This window comes from Terrapene carolina, unplaced genomic scaffold (assembly GCF_002925995.2).
Source record: "Terrapene carolina triunguis isolate 2854851 unplaced genomic scaffold, T_m_triunguis-2.0 Scaffold211, whole genome shotgun sequence".
NCBI lineage: Eukaryota > Metazoa > Chordata > Testudines > Emydidae > Terrapene > Terrapene triunguis.
The window spans coordinates 10819541-10834310 of record NW_020664562.1 but is presented as its reverse complement, the minus strand read 5'-3'; the positions used below and the strand labels follow the sequence as shown (position 1 = coordinate 10834310).

General features: G+C 39.5%; 1 protein-coding gene across 1 annotated transcript in view; it reads left to right on the top strand.

Annotated features, from left to right (window-relative positions):
- LOC112117767 (potassium channel subfamily T member 2) overlaps window positions 1-14770 on the top strand; it is a 287927-nt gene that overhangs the window by 104742 nt on the left and 168415 nt on the right. Inside the window, exons 4-9 of the mRNA XM_026655747.2 lie at window positions 2169-2225; window positions 3388-3436; window positions 6359-6418; window positions 13203-13277; window positions 13698-13781; window positions 14396-14490. Of these exons, the coding sequence (XP_026511532.1) occupies window positions 2169-2225; window positions 3388-3436; window positions 6359-6418; window positions 13203-13277; window positions 13698-13781; window positions 14396-14490 (420 nt within the window). The remainder of the gene's footprint in view (window positions 1-2168; window positions 2226-3387; window positions 3437-6358; window positions 6419-13202; window positions 13278-13697; window positions 13782-14395; window positions 14491-14770) is intronic.

Here is a 14770-nt window from a genome sequence, read left to right as displayed (position 1 = left end):
GCCCAAATAAATTTGTTAGTCTCTAAGGTGGCACAAGGACTCCTCATTGTTTTTGCTGATACAGACTAACATGGCTACCACTCTAACCTTTTGTAGCTCTTCATAAGACCTTCCCTCTTATCCCATGACAGCTTACCTTCCTTATGAGCCAAAGGCTTTCTGAAAATCTAAGTGCACTATATCCACTGGATCCTCCTTGCTCACATGCTTGTTGACCCCTTGCTGAGGCATGATTTCCCTTTACAAAAACTATGTTGATTCTTCCTCTCCGCCCCAAAATTATGTTTATCTATGGGTCTGACAATTTTGTTCTTTAGTATAGTTTTAACCAGTTTGCTTGGTACTGAAGTCAGGCTTACAGGCTTGTAATTGCCGGGATCAGCTCTGGAGCCCTTTTTAAAAATTGGCGTCACATTAGCTATCCTCCAGTCATCTGGTACAGAATCTGATTTAAATGATAGGTTACAGACTACAATTAGCAGTTCTACAATTTCACGTTTGAGTTCCTGAATACCATCTGGTCCTGGTGATTTATTACTGTTTAGTTCATCAATTTGTTCCAGAACCACCTCTAATGACACCTCAATCTGGGACAATTCTTCAGATTTGTCACCTAAAAAGAATGGCCCAGGTTTGGGAATCTCCCTCACATCCTCAGCCATGAAGACCGATGCAAAGAATTCATTTAGTTTGTCCGCAAGGGCCTTATCGTCCTTGAGTGCTCCTTTAGCATCTCGATCGTCCAGTGGCCCCACTGGTTTAGCAGGCTTCCTGCTTCCGATGTACTTAATTTTTTATTTTATTTTTGCTATTACTTTATTTTACATTACATAAAACATTACATTATGTTTTGCTAAATATATTTCAACACACTATTTAACTTACTTGAGTCTACCACCCATCTGGCTTCCTTCCTCCTAGGAATTTTACAGATGCTAGTGTAAGATATAGGATACATTTTTTTAAATGAATAAACCAAAATATCTTGGTTACTAACTACTGGGCTTGAGAGATTTTTTTTGGGTGCTGGACAAGCCCTGAGAAAAAACTTTGGGCCTTCTAAGGGATCAAACCAACAGAATTACTGGACAAAACCGCTTGGTAAACAGGGAAGGGAGGTAATGGAGCCAAAAGAAACTACCACCACCCGATGGCAGTAGAAGGAACACAGCCTGGGAAACAGGTCTCTGTGGTCTTGCCACCCAGCAAATCCATGACATTTCCTTCAGAAATCCCCGTGGGAGAAAAATATTGCTTATTTCTGAATTTACTTTTGATCAGCAGCTTCCCCCACCCCCCATCAGCCACTGAGAAGACAAAGGCATGAGCAGGGAGTCAATGGCAACATGGATAGACAGGCCTTCCATGTGGATGTCATAAGACCCCTGGATTTATCTGAGGATCCTCCTCACCCTCACAGATGGAGAAACATGCCCACTCCTTATGTCTGGTCCACAAATCACTCCAGCCCCTCCTGAACCTGCATGAAGGGGGCAGAGAGTTCTATTTTCCACAGTTTAAAAGTTAAGGAAATATTTACTTCCCCTATGCATGTAGTTGTGTTGGAGGGGATGGCTTGCTCTATGAATACAAGAGAGGAACACAAATATACATATTAGCTGTTTTTTCTACACATATGCCACTAGTCTCTCACTGAAATAACCAGAGATTAAAGATATCCCTACTTGAAGATGGGAACTGTAGTTTGGTGCAATCTTTACTTCAGAGATTGTGGAAATTATACCTGCCAATGCTTCCTAGGTCTGCTTGATAGAATTACTGGTATTTTCAGCACTTCCTTCATGCTTCATCCTTTGCAAGAACCCCATTTTTTTGTTCATCACTTTTGATTTTTATATTAGATCACATTTGAAACTAAATCTTCTTAAAACAAACACAAAAAATGTGTCTGGCCTTTAGCTTTGAGAATGTATGTATCTAAAATACACACTGAACTAGTTGGTCAAAGTGATTTGCCTTCTTTTGAATATCTATCTCTCAGTGACTGTCACAACTTAATTAGTCTGCACAGTGTTTGACGAATTATATAGAACAGTGTTACCTAAAAAATTAACCCCTGCCCATTCCCCCCCCCCATCATTTTATAATTGTGTTTCCATATACATCTGGACATGGGCTTTATGTATGGATTTGTTGACTTCTGGCAGCAAGGAATTAAACAGGGGCTGTTCCAGTCAAAACTACACACCTGCAAAGATTGATTGGTGAGTTCCAGAATTTTTTTTTTTAACACATAATAGTGATCTATTTTGGGTTCAAATACACATATAATGTGATTTCTTTAATGCATATGCAGAAAGTTAAAGTTATGTGTATCAATGAGGGATAAAACAGTCCATAGTAGCTAAACTCTCTGAATCCTACAGCCTTTCTGGACACATTTGACCTATGTTGATGGAGCCATAAAATTCCTTCAGAGGATTTCTTGCCCTACAGAATTAATTCCACTCAGTAACTCTGAGTTCCTGGCAAAGAAACACACCCTTCCTGCAGGATTGGTGGGATTTTAAGGCTCCAGAACTGTGGAACAAGTCATCTCAAATACCATGTCTTCGGAGTCCCAAAGATGGGTTCAGTATTGTGATTAATTGCCTATATCTGGACAAGTTAATACCACCATGTTAGATGCAGAAGTCATGACTTCCAGATGATCGGGACCGTTTGGATTCTAGACATTTATTTCCTTACTGAGATAGAAAATATATGATTATTATATAGTCTAGAGTAGTACAGTGACCAACAGTACTGTGTGCCTAGTTTCACTGGTACTGTATCAAGAATGCATTTTGTTTTGTTGAAATGGTAAGTACTTAATGAAGGAGATGAATTTCACCAAGACAAAAATAGTTTCTTAGGAAAAATTCATAAATAATGGGGTTTTACAACTAAGAGGAAATATTTCCAGTTTTAGAACCAGTGCAAATAAATGCTCACTAATGTGGATACTAGTTAATAAAACTATGCATCTGTACATAACAGAGAGCAAAAGAGAAAATACTGGCAAAGAATGTGATTAGATTTGTTTTTTCTACCACAAATTAATGGTTCCAAATGAAGGACAGTTTCCCCTTGCCTCTTTAAAATGCATACATCATATTATTTGCTTCTAGGTTAGAAAGACAATTGGATTGTCAATGCTGAGTGACTAGTTACCCATATAAAAATATGGGGAAGTGATTAACTATTTTACACCACTCCAAATACTGATCATCTGGCTTTTATATTTAATTATGTTAAAAATAGCAGCTGATGCAAAGCCCATTGAAGTTAATGGATATCAATCCCTTGACTTTGCTGGGCTTTAGATCAGACCCATACGCACCATTTGATGGGTGTCACATTTATTGTGTCATTGTGATTCAACAGGTCTCCTATTATTTGGGTGAACAGAAGCTTGCCTTTATGGGGATTACAGGTAATGTATAATTAGGATATTTTTAGCAATTACATTTTTATAGCCGTAGCACACTTGGATTTTTAATACTTCCGAGAAGCTAATACACATATAGAAAGGGTAGCAAACAAAATTGTACTTCCTTGGAAGCCCACTATAGTGATAAATCTAAAATTAAAGTGAATGAAGAAAGCAAACTATGTTAAATGTTACACTACTCTGGAATACGTGTATTTATAGTAAAGTATTGTAGGTCAAGAGAAAATAAGAAAGTTTTAATATTCTGTAAGTATTTTTCCTTAGAACTAAATAAAGTCTATTGGACCCAATCTTGCAGCCTTTACTAAGAGCTTGTCTAGCCCTTTCATCGACATAGCGCAATCTACACCAGGAGTTAGGTCGGTAGAATTCCGTTGCTTAGGGTTGTGGATTTTTCACACCCGAGCGACGCAGTTATACTGATATAAGTTGGTAGTGTAGACCAGGGTTGAGTTTATTAAGGCCATGTCTACACTACCACTTATGTCAGCAAAACTTATCTCACTCAGGAATGTGAATATTCCACCACCAGGTGACAGAAATCACACCAGCATAAGTGGGAGCGTGCACAGTGCTAGGTACTGCCGCTCATTGGGGGTGGCTTAATTAGGCTGATGGGAGAGCTGACGGCACCGAGCAGCTACGAGAGATCTTACAGCGGTGTAGCTGCATCGTGACAGCTGTGCCACTGTAAGCTCTCTACTGTAGACATAGCCTGAGTTTCCACTTCTTTACCTGAAGATTAAGCTATTGTAATGGGTTCTATTTGGGATTATACCTTAAATCCACAAGGAAGCCAAAGCTAGTGCAGAATATGGCAGTCCACACAGTAAGTGGAGAATCTTGCTATGAGTACATTACACCAGTGTTTTGTTATCTGCACTGGCTGCCTGTGGGTTTCCAAATGCAATTTAAGCTGTTGGTTTTCACTCACAAAGCCCTAAGTGGTATGAGACCTGCCTATCTGAGAGATTGCCTTTCCTCACTGCTGCAGGAGAGATCAATGGCGGCACTCAAATTTGATCATCCTTCCCCTCAGTAAAGAATAATGGATTGCTACTGGGGCATTCTCTGTGAGGGGTCCTCTCTTGGCTTTGGCAGATGATCGCCATCCTGGTCCAAAATAGTCTGGATTTGTTAGCCTTCTGGGCACACTTCAAGAGGAGGGAGATATTGTTTAAGAAATATCATTTCAAGTTTCCTTTTTTTTTCTCTTTTAAATCTAAGTGGCACTATTATATAGTTTATTTAGTTGTATTATGTGGGATTGCTGCTGGCTCTTGTCTGTTATATGGCTTGTCTTTTAAGTAGGTGCCTTTATGGTTCCTAATCTAAAATAAATAAAGAAGTTATGAGATTTCAGGTGCTCAGCACATATGAATCGGGCCCACAGTTATTAAACTTTACATGGTTTCTGAAAATAAGCTATTGCTTCGCATTAAGTTAAGAGCAAAATTTTGAAGATAGTTGTGGGAGTTCTCCCTAAATAATTAATTTTTGTATTAAGGATTCCTGAACCATCTAGTATAATTATGCTATTATATTTTTGCACTACCCTCAGTACAAACCCGTTATGGTGAATTCTATCTCTGTGTAATACAGTTGTTTATTAAAGCAACATTTCTCTGATGGAGATAACTTTTGAATATTTGTTTAAAATATGCAAGGTCTGAGCAAATAAAGTTTGACAGACATATAGATTACTTATATTGAGACATAGCCTTAATAGTTTATGGTGCTGGTTTTAGGCTTATTCTTACACTGTAAACCTATGCTAGTCAATGAACACAGGAAGATAGATACACAAACACAAAATAGGAGGAGATATGTATATATATATATAGATATATAATGTTATATAGTAACAACAAACTAAATTCCACTTTTATGCAAGACAAAAACTTCACTTTATCTGGAGCAATGCTAACTACTGTAAGAGTGAAATGTTTTGGTGATTTTTTTTTTATATATTTTCAAATTCACACCATCTATTTTGAATCTTCATAATGTAATTTCAAGTGCAAGTAGTACAGGATGTTAAGCTTTCATTAGTAGTGAGCATTAATTTTAAATTAGGAATAGAGACTAATTTGATTCCAGACTCCAGATTAAGTAATACAAATGTATAAATAGTAAATGTTTTAATTTAATATATGCACACATTTAAGCTGGTTTTGTGATTAGTTTTAAAAGACATTGTGGAGTATATATGCAATGTGTAAACCAAATAGATTTTAGTAGTTTAAGACAGGTCACTGACCTTTTATATGTCCATTAATTCAACACACACTGATTTAAACAATGAAATTTACCATCTCTCTTTTGCTGTGTTTTAAGACTTTTTGGGGGGTAATATTTATGACCCACACACACTAAAAAAAATAACACTTCAGTGTAATGTTTGAAAAAGGTCATGACTTCCTCCCACCATTTGTCTTATTTTTTAAACACATTCCTTATACTCTGTCATCTCAAAATGGAACAAGTCCTGGAAGCTGCCAAAAGCCTGCCAGTTGCAGCATGGCACAGAAACTGGCTGCTTTTATTTGGCCTTCCCTAAAAACCCATGGAGAGAACATTCTGGAGACCTTCTGAAACAATATTCATGGAGGAGATTTTGAGGGCAGCGCCTAGCAGACAATAGGACTTAAGACAAGTGCAGGGGGTAAATACTAATGAATCGTTTGACAGGAACAGGGCTTTATTCAGCACATACTGTGGTAAGGAATTTTAGGATTAGAACCAAGCTTTAGTGGTTAAAGATGCTTTGAGAGGATTTCTTCACCACAGATCAACTAGTTTTGATTATTTTTAATCTTTCAGTTTAATTCTTCAGGTAATTTTTGCTTTAATTAATTACATTACTAACTCTGCATTAACGTATATATTTATATATCATGTTAGGTTTCAGTGGCTTTGATAAGTCTGTTTGAAACAATGCTGCTGGGTTATCTGAGCTACAAGGTAAGGCCAATTGGTTTTATTCTTTTGAATCAATTCTCCATTTGATAGATTTCTCTTAATGCTAAGGGGAGTTTACATATCCTCATTGACCAGAGATGAGATCCCTTTGTAAGTCAGTTTACTACTTACAGGTTGACGGAAAGATAAAAATGATCATCTTAAATTACTTGTGACTAATTGGTCAAGAAAAATGTTACTTATAATTACACTGAAGTGCATGACTCATTCATGATTTATGAAGTTTACAATGGGCCTGAATCAAAGCCCATGAAGTCAATGGCAGTCTTTTCATTGACTTCAGTGGGATTTTAATCAGCCCAATGTTTACTTACGAAAAGCTGAAGAGGACTGAGCTATTAGTATCATGATACCAAAAAGGTGAAGGAAGAAATAGGCATCCAGATGCTCAGCTAATGTAAGTCGGCCCCCCTCTGTCAAATTTAGTGACGCTAGTTCAATTTACACCAGCTGAGGACCTGACAAGTAGCATTGTATAGATTTGTAATGAATGGAATATAGATTTGCCAATATAGGCCAACAATCTGGGGACAAATTCATGTCATCTTTTTTCTGAAGATGCGCTATCTACATCTCCCAACAGGTGCCAAGGTCATTCAGGAAATGGTGATGATTCAGCAATTCCCTCTGATGCTGGAGTGGCACTAGGAAGCATTGTGTTGTTGGAAAGGAGCACTGTGTTGTTGAAAATGAAAACCATGGTCTTGACTGCTTTTACTTCATTGCAAATCAAACAGCACTTTTCAGAAGAATGGGAGTGTTAGGTGTTACATTCTAATTTGGACAATTGCACTCTGCTAATTTAAATGTTCACATCCTTTCATTTGGATAGTGCATTCTTCTTTACTTCCTGCCCTAAGCCATTGGACAGGCTTGCAGTTAACAGTAAAAACAAACAAAAAAACCTTCCATTCCAGCTGTGACTGCATTTCATTAGTGGGTGAAGTGATAAATGTTATTACAAGGAGGAGGGAGAAAAGTTATTCTCCATAGCCTCTGAGGATAGGACAAGAAGCAATGGACTTAAATTGCAACAAGGGCAGTTTAGGTTGGACATTAGGAAAAACTCCCTAATTTGCAGGGTGCTTAAGCACTGGAATAAGTTGCCCAGGGAGGTTGTGGAATCTCCATCATTGGAGATTTTTAAAAGCAGGTTAGATAAACACGGTCAGGGATGGTCTAGATAATATTTAGTCCTACCATGAGTGCAGGAGACTAGATTAGAGGACCTCTCTAGGTCCTTTCCAGTCCTACGATTCTATGATTTACGAACGTCCAAAGTGCTTAGGGACCCTTTGGGATGAAAGGCTGTAAATAGGCACCTTGGCCCAGATCCACAAAGGCATTTAGGCTCCTGACTTCCATTTATGTCAAAGAAGTTAGGAGCTTAAATACCTTCGTAGACCTCGGCCTTTGGTACTATTGAAAATCCCACTAGGCATCTTTGTTTAATTATCTAAATACCTTTTGAAAATCTGCTCCTTCGGCCAAGCAATACTGAACGGAGCAATGCCTAAATACCTTTGAAAATCTGTGACTAAAATTATTGCAAGAGGCAATTGAAGAAAGTAAATGTAAAGGTAAGAGAGGCCTACATTTGTCTCTGGGCTTAAATGGTATAATGCAAAAGCAGAAAGTCTGATCAATCTGTAGAGGATGGCATATTGTCTCAAACAGCCTTTTCTTGTTTCTCAAATGTATTAGGTATCATAATAATCAGAGCAGGGGACTGGAAGTCAGAAATCTTGAGTTTCACTTCTAATTCTTCCACTGCCTCTCTGTGTTGGTTAGGGATAATTTTTCAAAGGTGGCTTTTTTTTTTTTTTTTTTTTTTTTTTTTTTTTTTTTTTTTTTTTTTTTGGTATAGTTGTGTCTCTGTGGTCTTATTTTTCAATATGTGGAGTACCCACAGCTCTCTCTGACATCAGCTCTCAAGTTGTTGCTGCACAATATTTCTGGAAAACTTAAAAAAAAAATCAAGGTTTGGTCATCTGAAATTGGGCACACAGGAATCGAGGCACACACAAATAGAGGGCAATTTTGAAAATATGGGACCATATCCATCTGCACCTCAGCTATTCCAACTCAAAACTAGGGAACTTTGAAAAAGGCTTTGAGATCTGCTGATGAATGCAAGTACAAAATATTATACATTTGTCTTTGTTTTTTCCTTAAAATGTCAAGTTCTCTTTAGTTATATTTTTCTAATGTTTTGGTTAGAATTTCTTCACATAATTTGCCCTTTAATTTTTATTATATGCTATTACAGTGAATTATAAAAAGTCTGCATTTTGAGCTATTAGGATAAAACAGTAAAATACATTTCACCAAACAAAATAAGAAAAGGCTTTATTTTAAAAGTTTAAATATATAATTTTGTGAAATGAGAGCATTTTGTGCTTTTAATCTATGAGTCAATGGTATTTAATAACTAGTCAATCCATCAGAGTCACAGAGTAATTCTTTATTATACTTATCAAGTGATGATTGGCAGAAATGTTTTTCAGAGTATAACATTTTTAATAAGCTTCAAACTGGCTACTAAATTATACCTGATAAAAAGCAGCTAATACTGTTTATATAGATTAGGTGTTGTCCATTACAAATATAAGTCTCTTGGTGGAAAAAATAGCACAGTGAAAAACAACTGATGCCAACATACCATTTATAAAGCAGTGCCACTTTTCATTCTTAAGTTATTGGACCAGATTTTCTAGGGCAGGGGTCGGCAACGTTCGGCACACGGCTCGCCAGGGTAAGCACCCTAGCGGGCTGGGCCAGTTTATTTACCTGCTGACGCGGCAGGTTCGGCCGATCGCGGCCCCCACTGGCCGCGGTTCGCCGTCCCGGGCTAATGGGGGCGGCAGGAAGCCGCGGCCAGCACATCCCTCGGCCTGCGCTGCTTCCCGCCGCCCCCACTGGCCCGGGACGGCGAACCACGGCCAGTGGGGGCTGCGATCGGCCGAACCTGCCGCGTCAGCAGGTAAATAAACTGGCCCAGCCCGCTAGGGTGCTTACCCTGGCGAGCAGCATGCCGAACGTTGCCGACCCCTGTTCTAGGGCCTTGAACTTGCGTAGTTTACACCTGTGCAAATTTTATATAAACACAACTATTTTATCTAGCATTTTATCCCTACACCCACTTTGCACCAGTTTAAATGAGTACACAAAAGTAATGATTTATCAGTTCCCTAAAGTAGTTCTTTATCTCTCTGGAAAGTGGGTATAAAACTCTGCCATCCTGTTTTGGTAGCAATTTATATCCACTTCACACATATAGTAAATTATTATATGTAAGAATGGCCATATTGAGTCAGACCAACAATTCATTTGGCCCAGTATCCTTTCTTCCAACAACAGCCAAATGCCAGATGCTTCAGAGGAAATGAACAGACCAGGGCAATCATCAATTGATCCATCCTGTTGTCCACTTTTGGCAGTCAGAGGATTAGGGGCACCCAGAGCATGGGGCTGCATCCCTGACTATCTTGGCTAATAGCTATTAATGGATCTATCCTCTATCAACTTATTCAATTCTTTTTTGAACCAGTAATAGTTCTGGCCCTCACAACATCCCCTGGCAATGAGTTCCACATGGTACAGGTCAGTGGAGAATCAGTCCCATAGGATCTGATAATGAGAAGTTGTACATTTACTGAAGTGATTATTTTTATATCAGAGATCTGCATGGAGACTAACCGTCCTACTTGATCTGTTAACTTTGCAGATCTCACACAATAATACAAGTATAAGGTGGATAGAAAGCTGGCTAGATTGTCGTGCTCAATGGGTAGTGATCAACAGCTCGATGTCTAGTTGGCAGCCGGTATCAAGCAGAGTGCCCCAGGGGTCGGTCCTGAGGCTGGTTTTGTTCAACATTTTTATTAATGATCTGGATGATGGGATTAATTGCACCCTCAGCAAGTTTGCAGATGACACTAAACTGGGGATGGGGGGGGGGCGGAGAGGTAGATATGCTGGAGGATAGGGATAGGGTCCAGAGTGACCTAGACAAATTGGAGGATTGGGCCAAAAGAAATCTGATGAGATTCAACAAGGACAAGTGCAGAGTCCTGCACTTAAGAAGGAAGAATCCCATGAACCGCTGGGGACTGACTGGCTAAGCAACAGTTCTGCAGAAAAGGATCTGGGGATTACAGTGGACAAGTAGCTGTATATGAGTCAGCAGCGTGCCCTTGTTGCCAAGAAGTCTAATGGCATTTTGGGCTGTATAAGTAGGAGCATTGCCAGCAGATCGAGGGAAGTGATTATTCCCCTCTATTCGGCACTGGTGAGGCCACACCTGGAGTATTGCGTCCAGTTTTGGTCCCCCCACTACAGAAGGGATGTAGACAAATTGGAGAGAGTCCAGCGGAGAGCAACGAAAATTATTAGGGGGCTGTGGCACATGATTTATGAGGAGAGGCTGAGGGAACTAGGATTATTTAGTCTGCAGAAGAGAAGAGTGAGGGGGATTTAATAGCAGCCTTCAACTACCTGAAGGGGGGTTCCAAAGAGGATGGTGCTAGGCTGTTCTCAGTGGTGGTAGATGACAGAACAAGAAGCAATGGTCTCAAGTTGCAGTGGGGGAGGTCTAGGGTGGATATTAGGAAACACTATTTCACTAGGAGGGTGGTGAAGCATTGGAATGGATTACCTAGGGAGGTGGTGGAATCTCCATCCGTAAAGGTTTTTAAGGCCTGGCTTGACAAAGCCCTGGCTGGGATGATTTAGTTGGTGTTGGTCGTGCTTTGAGCAGGGGATTGGACTAGATGACCTCCTGACGTCTCTTCCAACCCTAATATTCTATGATTCTAAGTATCAGCTCCCCTTAACACTGTCTGCCAGACCCAATACAGATCCTGTGTGATAGGACACAAGCTTTGTTCCAACAATCTACAACATTGAGAACCAGGTAGCAGCAGGATCTGCATGTCCAGAATCCTGAATAAAGAACTTCCTTTGTGTTTGCTACATTTGTGTCCTTTTTTCTCTCTTGTGATGGACACTACCAATACAATGAAATCTGTAGCAGCTGATCATCCTTTGTTAGGAAGCATAAAGAGCAGTCCCCTAGAAAGTAAAATAAGCGAAGATATTTGTTCAGTAGGAACACATAGTGAGTGAGTTTAAATTAAATTTGAATTTCTAATTTCTAATTCATTATAGTTTTTTTATTGTGCCCACAGTTAAATACAACCACAGCCTTTAATCCTCCTCCTCCCATCACTTCTGTGTACAGTTACCACGCAGAACATTTAAAACTATTCAACTATAGTCTCATTCATCTGTCAAAATAAAATTATTCTGGCACTATAGCAGCAGTGGCTTCTGGAGATGAAGGTGTGTGTGTGTGTGTGGGAGAATAGAGGATTTCCTTTTTGCACAACAAAACTTGTATTTAGCATTCAGTGACTGAGTCAGATGATATAATAATGAGGATTGATTAATTAATTTGTTGATATAAATGTCAGATCATTTATGTCTATATTTTTAATTTATCCTACTGCTCTTCAAATTCTTGCAATATTGACATGATTTATTCCACAATGTAAATGCTGCAGTATTACATTAACTAGTATGAGCTTCATGAACTTTACCTTTGTGAAGAGTCACTGGGAGCTGGATTCACAAGAGGACTTGGGTGCCTAAATCCCAGAATCGGGACCCACTGGGATTCACAAAATACTGCTCAGCAACCCCCAAACCTTGTAGGTGCTTAAAATCACCCTGCACCTAATTTTTTGGCATAAAAGTTCCCTAAGGCACCTTTGCTTCTGCCTCTGAACATACACACTAGGTGCCCCATGCTAGGTGTCCAGATACCCAAGCCCTAGAAGAGCAAGGCACAAACTGGGGGAAGATAGGTATTCCTCTGCCTAACTCAGCTGCAGAGCCCAATCTGGTGAACAGGTTCAGACCTTGCCTGCTAGATTTGGCACGTCTAGGTGAGCTTACCCAAAACAGGGGGTGGGGAAGAGTACCTCCCTCTTAACCTTTATCCCAGCAGTGAGTGTACTCATCTGGGATGTGGGAGATCCCAAATCCAAGCTGTCTCTCCACCTAAGAGGGAAAAGGGATTTCAACTGGAGTCTGCTGCCTCTCAGGTGACTGCCTTAGTCACTGAGCTATGGGATATTCTTATTCAGGGCTCCCTTAGTATCTCCTGTTGAAGATGTTCCACTGTGGATAAATTTTAAAAAAGTCATTGGAGCAGGAGGTCTGGATCCTGGGCCTCCTGCATCCCAGGTGAGAACTCAAATCACTAGACCACAGAATTATTCACACACTTTCTTGCTCCTTTTGGCCCAGTGTTTAATCCACAGTTCAACAGTTTCAATACTGAAAGAATCACTGGGCCAAACACCATTGCCTATTCCACAGGGATAGCAGACTCCTGACAGAGTGATCTGGAGATAGCTCTGTGAGGAAAGTCTCATGGAGTTTTCCTCTGCTGCTGGCCCCTATTTTAATTTCCCCGATATATAAACAGAAAGCTGTCATGTTCTCTCATTTACCTAATCTATTGTTTGCCCCCCACCCACCCACCAGTAGGAACACTAGTGCCAAATCCTGCAGTCCTCTCTCAGGCAAGACTCCCAGTGACATCAATGGGAGCCTTGCCTACGTGAGGACCACAGGATTAGGCACTTGGTCTTTTCAGATTGTTGCATATTTGCACGTTGTTTGGGATGAACGGTCTGTACAGTGCAACTCAGTGAAAGTCTATTTCTGAAGTTTGGTATGTTTTTGCTGTTTTGAAAAGGGAAACATCTGGGAACAAGTTTTGCGAATACCCTTCCTCCTGGAAATAATCAACGCTGTCCCCTTTATCATTACAGTAAGTATCTGAATTAAGTGTCGGTGTCCATTCCTGGGTGGGATTATGGGTCTGCTCCAACACACACTGAAGCGAGTGGAAGTCTCTATTGACCTGTATGAGCGATGAGCAGGCCCTGTTGGAGAGGCTAATTTAGCAAACTATGTTTTTCTTCTTGAAAAAAAATATATTTAAAAAAGTCACACAGCCAATAATGCAATGAGCAAGATAAACCAGTTAGATGTAAAAGCAGAGAAAACTTGCATAGTAAAAATGTTATCTACACTGTAAACTACCTATCATATATATTATACAGAAAAAAGTAATATAGTTACCAGTTTTTACATCAGGAGTACACAATTTTATAAACACTGTATTGGATGTAGTTTCTTGGACAGAAAAGCTGTTAAGATGTATTTGTGTTTATTTCCCCCTCCTCAGATTTTCTGGCCTGCACTAAGAAACCTATTTATTCCAGTATTTTTAAATTGCTGGCTTGCCAAACATGCTTTGGAGAACATGATTGTAAGTATGACCAAAAATAGTGAGGAAAGAATAACTGTTTTAAAAAATATATCCATTTCTGAGTCTGCTGACTTCAGCAAGGCGGTTGCTTTCTGGTCAGGGAACTGCACTGGACAAATTTATCATGGGATTAATCACATTCACTATTCAGTCATGGAAATGCTTCCACATTTTACTGTATCACCATTTCGTATCAAATTTGGAAATAGTTTCCAATAGTTTCCTCAGTTGGTGGAAACTGGCACATCACTGACTTCCAACAAGGAAAGTTCCCAGCATGGCTAACTCGTATGCCACTCACATGTAGTCTCTCCACCAGGGGTCTAAGGAGCTGCTATGCTCCAGTTACTCCTGCCTGGCATACGGAACCGTTTGGGCCAGCTGATTAAATTTAGCGCAAACTCCAGGATTCTCTAAAGTATGCCAGGGTAGTCAAAGACGCAGTCACGGAAATCAGGGAACAACTGACTCCTTTGCACCACCCATTGTGCTCAGCAAATTTTAAGTGCGGTTGGGCCATTGTATCTTATCAAAATATCATGGAACTATTGTATAGGATCAGCAGATGCATTATTTAAAAAAACATAACCAACCTGCTTTTTCTATTAATATAGAATGATCTCCATAGAGCCATTCAACGTACACAGTCTGCAATGTTTAACCAAGTTCTTATTTTAATATCCACATTGCTGTGTCTTATCTTCACCTGGTAAGTAGCAGATGTTTATTACTATGTATTACATTTTCTAATTTAAGCACATCGTATTAAAACAGATACAGTGGAATATTGTTTGTTAAGAGATAATGTTGTTCCCATGCAAGGTTTTAATTAACAGGTGGCTTCAAGGCAGTGTTGGTGTAGTGGGGTTGGGTGAAAAGAGGGCTAGAGTTATTCTAATTCTTATGAAAATTAGACTTGTGCAAAAACATAAATAAAAAAAATACACTACTTCTGATCTCAGAGAGAAAGTTACTCAAGTACATTGGGC